Source organism: Pseudorca crassidens, chromosome 15 (genome assembly GCF_039906515.1).
Source record: "Pseudorca crassidens isolate mPseCra1 chromosome 15, mPseCra1.hap1, whole genome shotgun sequence".
NCBI lineage: Eukaryota > Metazoa > Chordata > Mammalia > Artiodactyla > Delphinidae > Pseudorca > Pseudorca crassidens.
In genome coordinates, this window is record NC_090310.1 from 71,330,598 (window position 1) to 71,347,506 (window position 16,909).

Below are 16,909 nucleotides of genomic sequence, written 5' to 3' on the forward strand. Positions count from 1 at the left end.
GGAGCCTGATTTCTCCAGCTCCATTTTTTGTTCTCAAGATTGCGTTGGCTATTCGGGGTCTTTTGTGTTTCCATACAAATTGTGAACTTTTTTGTTCTAGTTCTGTGAAAAATGCCAGTGGTAGTTTAATAGGGATTGCATTGAATCTGTAGATTGCTTTGGTAGTAGAGTCATTTTCACAGTGTTGATTCTTCCAATCTAAGAACATGGTATATCTCTCCATCTATTTGTATCATCTTTAATTTCTTTCATCAGTGTCTTATAATTATCTGCATATAGGTCTTTTGTCTCCTTAGGTGGGTTTATTCCTAGATATTTTATTCTTTTTGTTGCAGTGGTAAATGGGAGTGTTTTCTTGATTTCACTTTCTGATTTTTCATCATTAGTGTATAGGAATGCCAGAGATTTCTGTGCATTAATTTTGTATCCTGCTACTTTACCAAATTCATTGATTAGCTCTAGTAGTTTTCTGGTAGCATCTTTAGGGTTCTCTATGTATAGTATCATGTCATCTGCAAACAGTGACAGCTTTACTTCTTCTTTTCCGATTTGGATTCCTTTTATTTCCTTTTCTTCTCTGATTGCTGTGGCTAAAACTTCCAAAACTATGTTGAATAAGAGTGGTGAGAGTGGGCAACCTTGTCTTCTTCCTGATCTTAGTGGAAATGCTTTCAGTTTTTCACCATTGAGGACGATGTTGGCTGTGGGTTTGTCATATATGGCCTTTATTATGTTGAAGAAAGTTCCCTCTATGCCTACTTTCTGGAGGGTTTTTATCATAAATTGGTGTTGAATTTTATCGAAAGCTTTCTCTGCATCTATTGAGATGACCATATGTTTTTTCTTCTTCAATTTGTTAATATGGTGTATCACATTGATTGATTGCGTATATTGAAGAATCCTTGCATTCCTGGAATAAACCCCACTTGATCACGGTGTATGATCCTTTTAATGTGCTGTTGGATTCTGTTTGCTAGTATTTTGTTGAGGATTTTTGCATCTATGTTCATCAGTGATATTGGCCTGTAGTTTTCTTTCTTTGTGACATCCTTGTCTTGTTTTGGTATCAGGGTGATGGTGGCCTCGTAGAATGAGTTTGGGAGTGTTCCTCCCTCTGCTATATTTTGGAAGAGTTTGAGAAGGATAGGTGTTAGCTCTTTTCTAAATGTTTGATAGAATTCGCCTGTGAAGCCATCTGGTCCTGGGCTTTTGTTTGTTGGAAGATTTTTAATCACAGTTTCAATTTCATTATCTGTGATGGGTCTGTTCATATTTTCTATTTCTTCCTGATTCAGTCTTGGCAGGTTGTGCATTTCTAAGAATTTGTCCATTTCTTCCAGGTTGTCCATTTTATTGGCATATAGTTGCTTGTAGTAATCTCTCATGATCCTTTGTAGTTCTGCAGTGTCTGTTGTTACTTCTCCTTTTTCCTTTCTAATTCTATTGATTTGAGTCTTCTCCCTTTTTTTCTTGATGAGTCTGGTTAATGGTTTATCAATCTTGTTTATCTTCTCAAAGAACCAGCTTTTAGTTTTATTGATCTTTGCTATCGTTTCCTTCATTTCTTTTTCATTTATTTCTGATGTGATCTTTATGATGTCTTTCCTTGTGCTAACTTTGGGGTTTTTTTTATTCTTCTTTCTCTAATTGCTTTAGGTGCGAGGTTAGGTTGTTTATTCGAGATGTTTCCTGTTTCTTAAGGTAGGATTGTATTGCTATAAACTTCCCTCTTAGAACTGCTTTTGCTGCATCCCATAGGTTTTGGGTCATCATGTCTCCATTGTTTCTAGGTATTTTTTGATTTGCTCTTTGATTTCTTCAGTGATCACTTCGTTATTAAGTGTGTGTTATTTAGCCTCCATGTGTTTGTATTTTTTACAGATTTTTTCCTGTAATTGATATCTAGTCTCACAGAGTTGTGGTCAGAGAAGATACTTGATACAATTTCAATTTTCTTAAATTTACCAAGGCTTGATTTGTGACCCAAGATGTGATCTATCCTGGAGAATGTTCGATGAGCACTAGAGAAAAATGTGTATTCTGTTGTTTTTGGATGGAATGTCCTATAAATATCAACTAATTCCTTCTTGTTTAATGTATCATTTAAAGCTTGTGTTTCCTTATTTATTTTCATTTTGGATGATCTGTCCATTGGTGATAGTGGGGTGTTAAAGTCCCCTACTATGATTGTGTTACTGTCGATTTCCCCTTTTATGGCTCTTAGTATTTGCCTTATGTATTGGGGTGCTCCTATGTTGGGTGCATAAGTATTTACAATTGTTATATCTTCTTCTTGGATTAATCCCTTGATCATTATGTAGTGTCCTTCTTTGTCTCTTCTAATAGTCTTTATTTTAAAGCCTGTTTTGTCTGATATGAGAATTGCTACTCCAGCTTTCTTTTGGTTTCCATTTGCATGGAATATCTTTTTCTATCCCCTCACTTTCAATCTGTATGTGTCTCTAGGTCTGAAGTGGGTCTCTTGTAGACAGCATATATATGGGTCTTGTTTTTGTATTCATTCAGCCAGTCTGCGTCTTTTGGTGGGAGCATTTAATCCATTTACATTTAAGGTAATTATTGATATGTATGTTCCTATTACCATTTTCTTAATTGTTTTGGGTGTGTTATTATAGGTCTTTTCCTTCTCTTGTGTTTCTTGCCTAGAGAAGATCCTTTAGCATTTGTTGTATAGCTGGTTTAGTGCTGCTGAACTCTCTCAGCTTTTGCTTTTATGTAAAGGTTTTAATTTCTCCATCAAATCTGAATGAGATCCTTGCTGGTAGAGTAATCTTGGTTGTAGGTTTTTCTCCTTCATCACTTTAAATATGTCCTGCCACTCCCTTCTTGTTTGCAGAGTTTCTGCTGAAAGATCAGCTGTTAACCTTATGGGGATTCCCTTGTGTGTTATTTTTCCCTTGCTGCTTTTAATATGTTTTCTTTGTATTTAATTTTTGCCAGTTTGATTAATATGTGTCTTGGTGTGTTTCTCCTTGGATTTATCCTGTATGGGACTCTCTGTGCTTCCTGGACTTGATTAACTATTTCCTTTCCCATATTACAGAAGTTTTCAACTATAATCTCTTCAAATATTTTCTTAGTCCCTTTCTTTTTCTCTTCTTCTCTGGAACCCCGATAATTCGAATGTTGGTGCGTTTAATGTTGTCCCAGAGGTCTCTGAGACTGTCCTCAGTTCTTTTCATTCTTTTTTCTTTATTCTGCTCTGCAGTAGTTATTTCCACTATTTTATCTTCCAGGTCACTTATCCATTCTTCCGCCTCAGTTATTCTGCTATTGATCCCTTCTAGAGTATTTTTTATTTCATTTATTGTGTTGTTCATCATTGTTTGTTTCATCTTTAGTTCTTCTAGGTCCTTGTTAAATGTTTCTTGCATTTTGTCTATTCTGTTTCCAAGATTTTGGATCATCTTTACTATCATTATTTTGAATTCTTTTTCAGGTAGACTGCCTATTTCCTCTTCATTTGTTAGGTCTGGTGGATTTTTATCTTGCTCCTTCATCTGCTGTGTGTTTTTCTGTCTTCTCATTTTGCTTATCTTATTGTGTTTAGGGTCTCCTTTTTGCAGGCTGCAGGTTCATAGTTACCATTGTTTTTGGTGTCTGTCCCCAGTGGCTAAAGTTGGTTCACTGGGTTGTGTAGGCTTCCTGGTGGAGGGGACTAGTGCTTGTGTTCTGGTGGATGAGGCTGGATCTTGTCTTTCTGATGGGCAAGTCCACGTCTGGTGGTGTATTTTGGGGTGTCTGTGGACTTATTATGATTTTAGGCAGCCTCTCTGCTATGGGTGGGGTTGTGTTCCTGTCTTGCTAGTTGTTTGCCATAGGGTGTCCAGCACTGTAGCTTGCTGGTCGTTGAGTGAAGCTGGGTGCTGGTGTTGAGATGGAGATTGCTGGGAGATTTTCGCTGTTTGATATTACATGGAGCTTGGAGGTCTCTTGTGGACCTCCTGAGGTTGGCTCTCCCACCTCAGAGGTGCAGCACTGACTCCTGGCTGCAGCACCAAGAGCCTTTCATCCACATGGCTCAGAATAAAAGGGAGAAAAAGTAGAAAGAAAGAAAGAGGATGAAAGAAAATAAAGTAAGGTAAAATAAAATAATTAAAATTAAATAAAACAACGGACAGATAGAACCCTAGGACAAATGGTGAAAGCAAAGCTATACAGACAAAAACCTCACACAGAAGCATACACATACACACTCACAAAAGGAGGAAAAGGGGATAAAATCATAAATCTTGCTCTCAAAGTCCACCTCCTCAATTTAGGATTATTCGTTGTCTATTCATGTATTCCACAGATGCAGGGTACATCAAGTTGATTGTGGAGCTTTAATCCGCTGCTCCTGAGGCTGCTGGGAGAGATTTCCCTTTCTCTTCTTTGTTCGAACAGCTCCTGGAGTTCAACTTTGGATTTGGCCCCGCCTCTGCGTGTAGGTCACCGGAGGGCGAATGTTCTTCACTCAGACAGGACGGTGTTAAAGGAGCAGCTGCTTTGGGGGCTCTGGCTCACTCAGGCCGGGGTGGGGGGGGGACGGAGGGGCACAGAGTGCGGGGCGAGCCTGCGGCGGCAGAGGCCACCGTGATGTTGCACCTGCCTGAGGCGCGCCGTGCGTTCTTCTGGGGACGTTGACCCTGGATCCCGTGACCCTGGCAGTGGCGGGCTGCACAGGCTCCCCGGAAGGGGGGTGTGGAGAGTGACCTGTGCTCGCACACAGGCTTCTTGGTGGCGGCAGCAGCAACCTTAGCGTCTCCTGCCCGTCTCTGGGGTCCGCGCTTTTAGCCGCGGCTCGCGCCAGTCTCTGGAGCTCCTTTAAGCAGCACTCTAATCCCCTCTCCTCGCGCACCAGGAAACAAAGAGGGAAGAAAAAGTCTCTTGCTTCTTCGGCAGGTCCAGACTTTTCCAGGACTCCCTCCCGGCTAGCCGTGGCGCACTAACCCCCTTCAGGCTGTGTTCACGCCGTCAGTCCTCTCCCTGCGCTCCGACCGAAGCCGAGCCTCAGCTTGCAGCCCCACCCGCCCCGGCGGGCGAGCAGACAAGCCTCTCGGGCTGGTGAGTGCCGGTCGGCCCTGATCCTCTGTGCAGGAATCTCTCCGCTTTGCCCTCTGCACCTCTGTGGCTGCGCTCTCCTCCGCGGCTCCGAAGCTTCCCTCCTGCCACCCCCCAGTCTCCACCTGCGAAGGGGCTTCCTAGTGTGTGGAAACCTTTCCTCCTTTACAGCTCCTTCCCACTGGTGCAGGTCCCGTCCCTATCCTTTTGTCTCTGTTTATTCTTTTTTCTTTTGCCCAAGCCAGGTACGTGGGGGGGGGGGGTTTCTTGCCTTTTGGGAGGTCTGAGATCTTCTGCCAGCATTCAGTAGGTGTTCTGTAGGAGTTGTTCCACGTGTAGATGTACTTCTCATGTATCTGTGGGGAGGAAGGTGATCTCCGCGTCTTACTCTTCCGCCACCTTCCCCCTCTCTCCCGATACCTTGTCCTTGAATGAAGCCTCCTCACATGGCTTACTATAAAAAGTTAAATAGAAAAAAAAAAAGGCATTGCTAGACTTGTTTGAATTTGGGATGTTACCTGGGGAAGACTGGTGGTGGTATCTGCTGAGGCCACTCAGAATAAGCGTGACATGGTGTCTGGACGTGGGTCATACAGACTTGGGACCTGTTTGCTTCAATGTGAGGAGCAGGGCTGTCCCTCAGGCGGACTCACAGTAACTGAGGTTAGGATGCTGAACTATGACCCTGGTGTTAAAAACCGTTATAGGAGTTTTCTGTCTGGGGCCAGATTTACAGGAGAATGTACTGGAGAAGTCTGCTCTTAGTCTAGGGAAGAAGTCCTTGATGTTTGAGGGCGCCAGGCTGAGATGTGTCCATCGTACAGTAGGCTTGGTCTTGCTGGTGGGACTGGAAGTCCTTGCAAGGCTCCCTCTTCCAATCCACACCTGCTTCTTTTGCAACCTTAACATGTCTGATTCGATTATAGCTTGGACCCTCAGGTCCCGGAGGCATCTTGTTCTGCTCACGTGTGTTTTCTCAGTTCTTCTGATCCAGTTCCTATTAATTTTCTAGATTCGAGTCACACAAGGAGATCTTGAGGGACGCTTTGTTCTATAATCCCCAAGTGCTGAACACAGTCGCTGTAGGAGATGCTGTTGATGTCCCTCACATGTCCCATCAGCCAGCCCTGGAGGTCGCCTGTAGACCGTTTCCATGTAGTCCAAAGGCTGCCAGCAAATTCTCTGCCATGATATTCCTGGCTAAGGGAATATGTTTAGCCCTCAAACAGGGCAGGATGGCAGTGCTGAGGAATTAGTGCTCTGTGAGCAGTGCTGGACCAATGAGAGTGTAAAGATGCCAGCTCCCTTGCTCCTTGGTGAAGCAGCTCTGATGCGTACACCACGGTCTCCTGGAGGGTCCCCAGTGGGACTGAGCCCCTGTTGCCCACAGAGGTAACCTACACCCTTTATCAGCCGCCTCCCTTTCTCACTCTTCTCCACTCCCTCCTGGCGCTTCCTGAGATCGCCTCCCAAATAAACTACTTACACCCAAATCTTTGTCTCAGGCTCTGCTTTTAAGGGAACCCAGGCTACAGAGACACCTTCAGTCTTTCCCCTGGAACAGTTTCCATTGTTCTCTTGCTTATCATATGACCCAGCCTCACCTTTCTCTTATCTGAGACCCCTTTTAACGACCTTTCAAAAGCACTCAATCCCAGAGTTAAGAGCACAAGCATTGAAGTCAGACAGATGTGAGGTGGAATCCTGGCTAGGTCACTTATTGATGATGTGACCCTGAGCAAATTACTCTCTGGACCTCGTGAATCTTTTAAACAACGCAGATAAGGATTATAACTTTCAGAGCTGTCAGGAAGAATCAATGGGATAATGTATGCAAAGAGCTCAGTGCAGCCCTTGGCAATTAGTAGGTGCTCAATAATGTCTGACAGGCCTTCCTCTCCCTCTGAACAGAGGCTGGTTTCTTTCAGCCATTGGTGCCGGAAGATCTTGCTCCTCCTGACTGAAGGCTGATACTCAAGGCATGGCTGAGCCCTGTGTGGGGTTGGAGCAGTCAGGAAGGGCACTGGTGATAGGGCAGGCCCGCCAAGCACATTCACCGACCATGCTTCTCTCTTCCTTTTTAAAAAGAATTAATTAATTAATTAATTTTTGGCTGCTTTGGGTCTTCGTTGCTGCATGCGGGCTTTCTCTAGTTGCGGCGAGCAGGGGCTACTCTTCGTTGCGGTGCGCGGGCTTCTCATTGCGGTGGCTTCTCTTGCTGCGGAGCACGGGCTCTAGCCTCATGGGCTTCGGTAGTTGTGGTCCACGGGCTTAGTTGCTCTGCGGCACGTGGGATCTTCCCAGACCAGGGCGGCTTGATCTTCTGATTGGGGCCAGTTACTCTTTCCCAAAGAGGCCCTACCTTTTCTTAGATCTGCACTTTTGCTTGCCCAGTTCCATTTAGCTGGAATGCTTTTTCCTTCTCCATCCTCATCTGTCGAAATCCCACTTAAACTCTCATAGTGTGTATAAATTAAGAAGCACACCAGATTCATGTAAAGAGCTTCTTCAAAGTACACATATCTAGGAATTGCCCCCAGAAACTGATTCAGTACATCTGCCATGGAGTGTGGGCCTGCATATTTTGAAAAAACTTCTCAGTTTTGATGATAAACATACCCCTAAGGAAGAACCACTGGTATCATCCATAGAGCCCAAGTGATGGAGTCAAACAGACTCAACTGCCTTGTGACACTGGGCAATCTGCTGAGCTTCTCTGAGCCTCAATTTTCTCATCTGTAAAATGGGGACAATAATAATGCTTATCCCATAGAGTCACTAGGAGGATGAAACAAGAGACTAGAGGTGGTGTTTAGGAAAAATTATATCTATATTCAAACATCTCTGATCCCCCACCCAGAAGCAGTCACTTCCTCCCATTTTCCCATCTTGCTGTCTGTACCTCTATTACAGCACTTAGCACAGCGGTCCTTCTATTAAAGTCTCGCAGTGTGTGAGTCACTCCCCACTCCCACGCAGAACACGAGCCACTGAGGGCTGGGGACACACAGGGATTGTGTATTATCTGCCGTGTGCTTCTACGGTACCTGGCATGGTGTCTTGCATGGAGCCCATGCTCAATAAATTTTTGTTGATTTGAATATAAAACCATAAGAAACTAATGTATATGGTTATGTTAGGTACCTGCATAATGTGTATTTGAACAGGCTTTTGATTAGTCTTAATGTACAGAAAACTGTTTCCTACTGACAGTACATTTGGAAATTGCCAGGAGGGCAATAAGTATGCACATAAAATCCAGCTTTGCTCAGACCTGGACAGAATCTCTTTGGTTCCTGGGACTTCTGTTTGCCAGGCACCCACAGGGGCTGGGGCTGTCCCTGGGCTGCCTCCTTTTTTTTTTTTTAATTTTAATTAATTTATTTATTTTTAATTTATTTATCCTTGGCTGTGTTGTGTCTTCGTTGCTGCACGCGGGCTTTCTCCAGTTGCGGCGAGCAGGGGCTACTCTTCTTTACGGTGCGTGGGCTTCTCATTGCGGTGGCTTCTCTTGTTGCGGAGCACGGGCTCTAGGTGTGCAGGCTTCAGTAGTTGTGGCACGTGGGCTTAGTTGCTCCGTGGCATGTGGGATCTTCCCAGACCAGGGCTCAAACCCGTGTCCCCTGCATTGGCAGGCGGATTCTTAACCACTGTGCCACTGGGGAAGCCCGCCAATTGATTTTTGACAAGGGTATGAGGTGCATCAATGGAGAAGAAAATCATCTTTAACAAATGATGCTGAGACAGCTGATGTGCACATGCAAGAGAATGAGGTTGGACCACAAGCTCACACCATAGGAAAAAAATAACTCCAAATGGGTCAGTGACCTAAATTTAAGAACTGTGGGGAGAGGAGAATGGAGAAGAAACCATTTAATGAGTAAGGGGTTTCACTCTGGAGTGATGGGAGTGTTCTGGGACTAGGTAGAGGTGATGGTTGCACAACATGGTGAATGTTCTAAATGCCACTGAATTGTCCACTTTAAAATGGTTAATTTTATGTTACGTGAATTTTACCTCACTAAATTATTAAAAAACAACCAAACAGAAAATGCAGTGTGTGATTTGTGATCAGGTGTAAAAGGGACCCTCATACGTTGGAGCTGATTTCAACCTTGAGCTCCTCACTTCCAGAACTTTGGTCACATGACCCAAGAAAGAACCAGGAAACCAGGCAGCACACGGGGGGTAACTGGCACCAGAAAACTAGGTTGCACAATGGCCTTGACTTTAGCCTGCTGTTTTCTGCTATAAAGTTACTATACATTTACTTTTGGGAAAAAAAAAAAAAAAAAAGAATGCTCATGCGTCCTGTGTTTTTGCCCATGCCCTGGCCATGGTGAATCTTTTAAAAGCGTTAAAAAGGAGGTGGGGGGCTTCCCTGGTGGCGCAGTGGTTGGGAGTCCGCCTGCCGATACAGGGGACACGGGTTCGTGGCCCGGTCCGGGAAGATCCCACATGCCGCGGAGCGGCTGGGCCCGTGAGCCATGGCCGCTGAGCCTGCACGTCCGGAGCCTGTGCTCCGCAACGGGGGAGAGGCCAGAACAGTAAGAGGCCCGCTTAAAGAAAAAAAAAAAAAAAAAAAAAAAGAAGAAGGTGGGGTAGGAGGGAACCATTAAGCCACCTGGGCAGCAGTATTCTAGGCAAAGGAACCAGAGCATGTGCAAAGGCCCTGAGGCAGGGGTGTGTTTGGTGTGTTGGAGGTACCAAAGAGAGGCCATGGTGGTTGCAGCAGAGTGAAAGAGAGGGCGGGATCATGGTGGCCTGATTGAGCAGGGCCTCATGGGCCACAGTGAAGACCAGCATTTTCTTAGTGAAAAGGAAAGCGAGCCAAGGGTTGGAGCTGTAGAGTGACTTGATGTGACTTCATAATCTCAGTTCATTTTTAACAGGACCTCTGTGATGGAGAATAGAAAGTAGATGATTATACAAGTGACTGATTAATTACAAGTGTGATAAGAGCTAGGAAGGAGAGTCCAGGTGCTTTGGGAATGCAAAACAGGAGACCCTGGGAGTTCGGAGATGACTCTAAGTAGATATGGTGCTGATAATACTCCCTGCAGGGGATGCTTTGGGAGTCTTCCTCCAGTGGGGCATCTGAAGCATTCCGCTGGCTGTGAGTCTGAAGAGGGCTCACTGTGCTTATCCAGCCTCATGGAAGGAGGAGAGGGTGGGAGTCAGGCTGGCGAGCCTCAGGACACTGCAGGATCTGCCTACCTCACCGTCTTTCCTAAGATGTGTCAGGCACTCGAGGCCCCTGATGGCTCTAATTGAAATCCTCTCTGTCCCTGAGATGTCAGGTGAGACAGCTCCTGTCCCTAAATGAAGCCCTGGCTGGAAGTTTGACAGCCCCAGCTGGGAGGCGATCCTGCTGCTTAATCACCCAAGGACAGACAGAACTGGTCACACCCTCCATGGCATCTTGCATCTTCTGGCCTGGCCTGTGCATCCAGGAGACTCAGTGGTCACAGACCTTACAGATGAAACTTGTGTCTGATAACTGTCCCCCAAGCACCTCTGTATCAGTCGGGGTCAGCGGGAAGCAGACACATACTCCAACTAGGTTAACTCAAAGTGGGATTAATAAAAGGGCTATTTACAGCTGTGTGGACAAGGTGTAGGGAAATCATAAGGGGTAGACCATTACCTGGGGCTAGTAACAGTGCTCCTTTCCCCAGGTCCAAAGGGAAGGGGCAGGAGGAAGTACCAGATACTGGAGGTGGGTGGAGGGAGTCATGGAGAGACAGCCGGGGATCAGAAGCTGGGTCCCTTGGCTGAGAGACACAGCCAGACCTAGGCAAGTTTGCAGAGAGGCAGCTGGGGAGAATCAGTACCCTGAATGCACTCTCCTTCCTTCCTCTGATCCCCTGCCAGGACTCCATTCTGGTCAAGCCTGACCAGAGGACAAGGGAGCCTGTTGATGTGGTCCATACAGGTAGAGGAAGGATGGTGAGTGGAGCTGGAGGAAGAATGAGAGATGGCCATGTTCCTCTGGGGTAGTCCTGCCCTGGGCACAGGGTCCAGAAATAGATCAGACACAGTCCTTGTCTCCAAGGACCTCTCAGTGACATGAGAGTGGGGCCAAAGTGACATCCAGTAGGGTTAGTGCTGGGATAGAGGGATGAACAAATTGCACAGGCTTTCTGGTTGTGTGGACCATTAAACTGGGGAGGGGTAAAGGGAGGGATGCTTGACTGCTCTCCCAAGTACACCCACAGTGGCATGTTTACAACATTCTTTAAGATGATGGGAGGATGTGAGAGTTTTCAGGCTACACGGATAACAGCAACAGCACAGCCTCACAAGCTTCTTGTGGAGATTAAATAAGATCCTGCGTGGATATAAAGCAGAAACTAACACACCATTGTAAAGCAATTATACCCCAATAAAGATGTTAAAAAAAAAAAAAAAAGATCCTGCATGGAAACTGCCTAGCACGGTACTTGGCATGTTGCAGGGGAACTGCAAACGGTAGCCCCATCACCATCTTTGACCTCTCGGCCTCCTCAGGGTGGTCCGGTCAGCTCAACCAAGTTAACAGCAAGGTAGGGGAGCCTCTGAAATCTCGGCCCAGTGACTCTCTGATTTGTGTGGCTACCGTTTGTTTTCTAAATGAATTCTTTTTTTATTCTCCTTTATTTATTTTTTAAAATACTTTATTTATTTATTTGGTTGCATCGGGTCTTAGCTGTGGCACATGTGCTCCTTAGTTGTGACAGGCGGGCTCCTTAGTTATGGCATGCGAACTCTTAGTTGCGGCAGTGGGATCTACTTCCCTGACCAGGGATTGATCCTGGGCCCCCTGCATTGGGAGCGTGAGATCTTAACCACTGCACCACCAGGGAAACCCCTGTGTGACTACCATTTGTCTATTTAGTGCTTGCTCTGTACCACACACTGTGCTAAACGCTTTACAAGTATTATCACAACTTCTATTGGGGGGGGATATGTGGATAATATTATTTATTCATTTTTCTTCCTCTGGTGCCTCTTGTGATGGTTTAAAACTGTGCCTGCAAATTCTTTGACGCTCTTCCCATTGAGAGGTGGGGGTCTCTGTCCCCTGCCCTTGAATCTGGGCTGTTCTTAGTAACTTATTTATAACCAGTACAATGCAGTGGAATTGATGCTGCATAACTTTGGAGGATAAGTCAGAGAAAGCCATGCAGCTTCCACCTGGTCTCTTGGAACATGTAGCTGGGGGAAGCCAGGCATCACATGAGGAATCCAACTACCCTGAGACGTCCATGCTGGGGAGGCCACGTGTGGGCACTTTGGTCCAGCCCAGATGACTACCAGCATTGTGTGCCAGCCATGTGAGGGAGCCGTCCTGGATGTCCAGCCCGGCTGAGCCTTCACATGACGGCAGCCTCAGCTGCCACCTGACTACAACCCCTGGAGAGAGTCCAGCTAAGCCCTCCCCAAACTCCTGACCAGTAAAGTCACAAGTGAAATAAAATGGCTGGTGTGGGCCGCTAAGTTTTGAAATAAAGTTTTATACACTGCTGGTAACTGGAACACCTCCCCACTCTTTCCGTTCCCCAGACTGACTTTATACCTGGCCATGTGACCACTGATTTTGGCTATTGGGATGTGAGTGGATCCCAACCAAAAGTTTGAAATGTGCTCAAGTGATTTGGCCAGCCCTCTTCCACTCCTGTGATGAATCACGGAAAGATCACGCCCCAGATACCTGCTTCCTTTCATCCTAAAATGAAAAAGACCTGAACTCAAGCTACAGCCTGAAGCAGAGCTGCCCCAGATGACCTACAGTGCTGTGAGTGAGAAATAAATGCTTGTCGAGGTAAACCACTGAGATTCGGGTGTTGTTTGTGAGCCCGGATCATCACAGCAATAGCTGACTAAGATAAGATTGGTGATGATGCTGTTATTCCCTTTCCCAGATGGTAAAACAAAGCATAAACAGATTAAATGAACTGCTCAGGGCATAGCTAGAAAGGAAGAGTCTGCAATTGTAACTCTCTTTTAACCATTGTCTCTGCAAAGTCACATACACAAATATGTAATGAACGGACCCAAATGTGTCTCCAGCATCTCCGCTCAGTCCCTGCCTGGGCATCTGTGGTAACTTCAGTTCCTGGAGCAGCTGAGGACATTATAGGTGAATAAATAGCCACGGAAAACCTGTTTTCCAGCGTCTAAAGCCTCAACCGTGAAACCTCAGCTGGATAGTCTGTTATCCTTCCCGGAGCACAGAAGAGGTGGCCAAGTACTTGGAAATATCTAAAAGCTCTGCCGCAGCCTAAACGCATAAGGAAAGCAGGCAGAAATCTCCTTCATTCTTCCTCCTCTGGTCTCAGAGGTGGGGAATTTTTAAAAGCGTTATGAATTTATACACATTTTGATGCATTCAGAGTTGGGGTAAAATCTGTTTGTGTCCGTGGCTGTGTTTGGCTGTGTGTGTGTGTGTGTGTGTGTGTGTGTGTGTGTGTGTGTGTGTGTGTGTGTGTGTGTGTTGCATCACAAAAGAACAATTGGGAGAAAGTGGCTAAAGGGGGGTTGTTAGCAGATACGGTGGCCACAGGGGTGATGTCAGAGGCCTCTGCCCGGCTCGGCGCCTGACTCGGCCCTCCCGTCTCGTGGCTGCGGTTCCACCGTGGCTCCCAAAGGCGGCTCCAAGCAGCAGTCCGAGGAGGACCTGCTCCTGCAGGATTTCAGCCACGACCTCTTGGCCAAGTCCTTGGTGCACTTCTTCGGGAGCGCCTTCATCGTGTCTGCCATCCCCGTCTGGTTACATTGGCGAATATGGCACGTGGATCTTACTCAGTCTGCTGTTCTGTATAGCGTGGTGACCCTAGGAAGCACTTACTTGGTAGCCTTTGTATCCAAAACCGTGAAATTTGTTCTCAAGCACAAGGTAGCACAGAAGAGGGAGGATGCTGTTTCCAAAGAAGTGACTCGAAAACTTTCTGAAGCTGGTAATGGAAAGATGTCTCGGAAGGAAAAAGATGAAAGAGTCTTGTGGAAGAAGAATGAAGCTGCTGTTTATGAAGCCACAACATTTTCCATCTTCTATAATAATAACACCCTATTTCTGGTCTTGGTCATTGTTGTTTCCTTCTTTATATTGAAGAACTTCAACCCCACAGTGAACTACATTTTGTCCATAAGTGCTTCCTCGGGCCTCATCGCCCTCCTGTCTTCTGGCTCCAAGTAGACCACGTCAGCTTCTCCCCCGGCTGCCCTGGCTTTGTATCTATGGGTGGCCTGTGGTATGTGGAAAAGTAGCAGGGTGGTCAGGGTGGAAGACACACAAGCTGTTTTTATAAGTCAGGAGTTTGAGGGTTTGAAAAACCCAACAAAATGTAATTCAGTATTTGTTTATTGGCTCTTTTTTTTTGTTGACAGATTATTGGAATTAAATGAATTGAAAGGGGGAAAAAAACAAAAAAGAAAGTGGCTGAAGAGAATGGGCGTTGGAGTCAGTCAGTCCTGGATTTAAATAGGACACCCTCCATTGTGTGACCTTGGACAAGTTTTGCAACCACTCTGAGTCTTAGTTCCTTTATCTTATAAGTAGGAGGCTGTAATATCTGAGTAAGGAATGGGATTGGCCTCCGTGAAATAATGTCTACAAAGCACCTACCATCTTGTAGGGGCTCAATGAACACATACACCCTTTTCCCCTCTTGTCATCTCTTATGAATAGTGACTTACAAATTGTGGATCGTGGGCCTTTATGAGGACTTTCTGTGAACTCTGCTGGCATCAGGGGAGCCGCCCCCACTAGGGGTGAAGCAGGAGAGAGCTCCTTTGCTGACTGGGACCTGGGTCCTGCAGCTCTGACTCTATAAGTCTACACATCCTCTGACTAAGCACCAAAAGTCATTGTGGTACAGAGAAGAAAGGGCTTAAACTAGGAGACATTTGAGCCTGGGTTGAAACCCTGTCTTTATTATTTATTAGCTGTGTAACCTGGATAATTAATTAAACTTTCTATGCCTTGTTTATTTTCTTCTATGTAAAATGAGCGTAATTATCTGTATCCTGCTTCTCAACATATTATCTGTGCTCAGCATGGTGCCAGCCACCTAGTAAATGTCATGAGGCTCAAACAGAGTAACACATGAGTAATTGCCCAGCACATAGTAGGTACTCACTTAACACTGGCTTCCCTGCTGGTACTGTTGGTATAATGGCAGGACTTTTTTTTTTTGGCCACGCCACGCGGCATGCTGGATCTTAGTTCCCTGACCAGGGATTGAACCCGGGCCCCCTGCAATGGAAGCATGGGGTACTAACCACTGGATCGCCAGGGAATTCCCAAGGCAGGACCTTTCAAGGCAGGGAGCTCAAGAAATTTTAACTGAGTCTGAGTCATTGCTGTAATAGCGCTTTTAGAGCACTTTGGTTACATTTTGAGGAAGCTTGGGGTCTAGAGTCTCTAAGTGGGCATTTGCAGAGTCTGGCTCTGTCTGCCTTAAGAGACATGCCTGTCTCCTCTCTTTAGCACCTCCTATCCCCATGCCTCCTTCAGCCTGAGGGTATTTACCTATGTTGTTCCTGATGCTGTGAGTGCAGAAGTCATCATCATCCTTGTCAACGCCATTAACATCATTATCACCGTCATCATTCTCATAATGACCATCAACAATATCATGATTATCACCATAATCACCATCACCACTACCATCATCCTAACAGCATCATTTTAGTCATCATCACTACAACCACAGTAACTATTACTGGTACTCCCACTGTTTATGAAGTCCTTACTCTGTACTGTACTATCTGCTGTAAATGCTTTGTCTTATTGAATCTTTATAACAAGTCTCTAAGGTGATAGCTATCTCCATTTTGCAGTCAAGGCAACCAAGACGTGCAAGGGTGAAATAACTTGCCCCCAGTTAACCATCAGTGGGGATATGATTCAAGTCCAGATAATATTACTCCTAGGCTAACTTTCTTAGCTTGTAAGTAGAACTACTCCTTCTCTCCATCTTTTACTGAGTTAACCTACCCTTCAAATCTTGGCTCATCTGTTCTATCCTCGGAAGTCTTCCTTGACTGCCTTCACCACCATTGTAAGTGCACAGAGCTCCTTTTAAATATTCTTCACACTGTTTATCATGATTTGTAATTTTGCCTTTATTTGTGTAGTTATTGGATTAATGGCTGGCTCCTCCAGGCTCCAGGAGGGCAGGGACAGTGGGCACTGTGTCTTCTTTCTGTGCTGTCTTATGCCCGCCATCCAGAGAGGTGCGGCTCAGACTCAGAAGTCTACCGTATTGTTGGGTGAATGAACCCTGCCTCTATCATTAGCCTCTCTGCGGTCCTGCTCCCTGGTTCTCTGGTCTTGCTAAGTCAGCTTCCTTTCTAACTCATCTTCTGCTGGGCAATCTGAGCTCTAGCTGAAGCAAGTGACATCCTCCTCCTTGGATGGACTATCACCGTTATCTAGGTAGACTCCAAAACTTCTCCCAAATTGGCTCAGAAACAGGGGGTCATTGAGAGTGGACAAGTTGGGGGTGAGGAGAATCAGGAACCAGGGAGACCAGGCTGTTGTCATAAGAAAGACCTACCAAAGAGGCCATGGATGGATGGCCCTCAGTGCCAGTGGTGGCATTGGGGACCAGAGTCAGCAACAAAGCTAAAAACTGTCCTAAGGCAGAAATGGCTAGTCCTAGTGTCTGGATGGGTGTGGGATACCACCAGTTGCTCTAAGATGTCAACTTTGGAGGAAGAATACAGCATGGTGATATCTACAGCCTTGATGGGCATCCCAGTCTTATCTCCCTGTGGACGATGGGCTCTTTTCTGTGTCTTGCTTTTGCATATTTCTTTCCTCTGCCTGCAGTGCCCTTTCCTGCCTGTTTCTACCTGG

The 16,909-nt window shown here is 45.8% G+C and overlaps 1 protein-coding gene across 1 annotated transcript in view; it reads left to right on the plus strand.

Moving 5' to 3' along the window:
* Positions 1-14,456, plus strand: part of LOC137208063 (translocon-associated protein subunit gamma-like) — a 60,786-nt gene extending 46,330 nt beyond the window's left edge. Inside the window, exon 4 of the mRNA XM_067708511.1 lies at positions 13,622-14,456. Within this exon, the coding sequence (XP_067564612.1) occupies positions 13,622-14,242 (621 nt within the window). The 3' untranslated portion in view covers positions 14,243-14,456. The remainder of the gene's footprint in view (positions 1-13,621) is intronic.
* Positions 14,457-16,909: the final 2,453 nt, after the last annotated feature.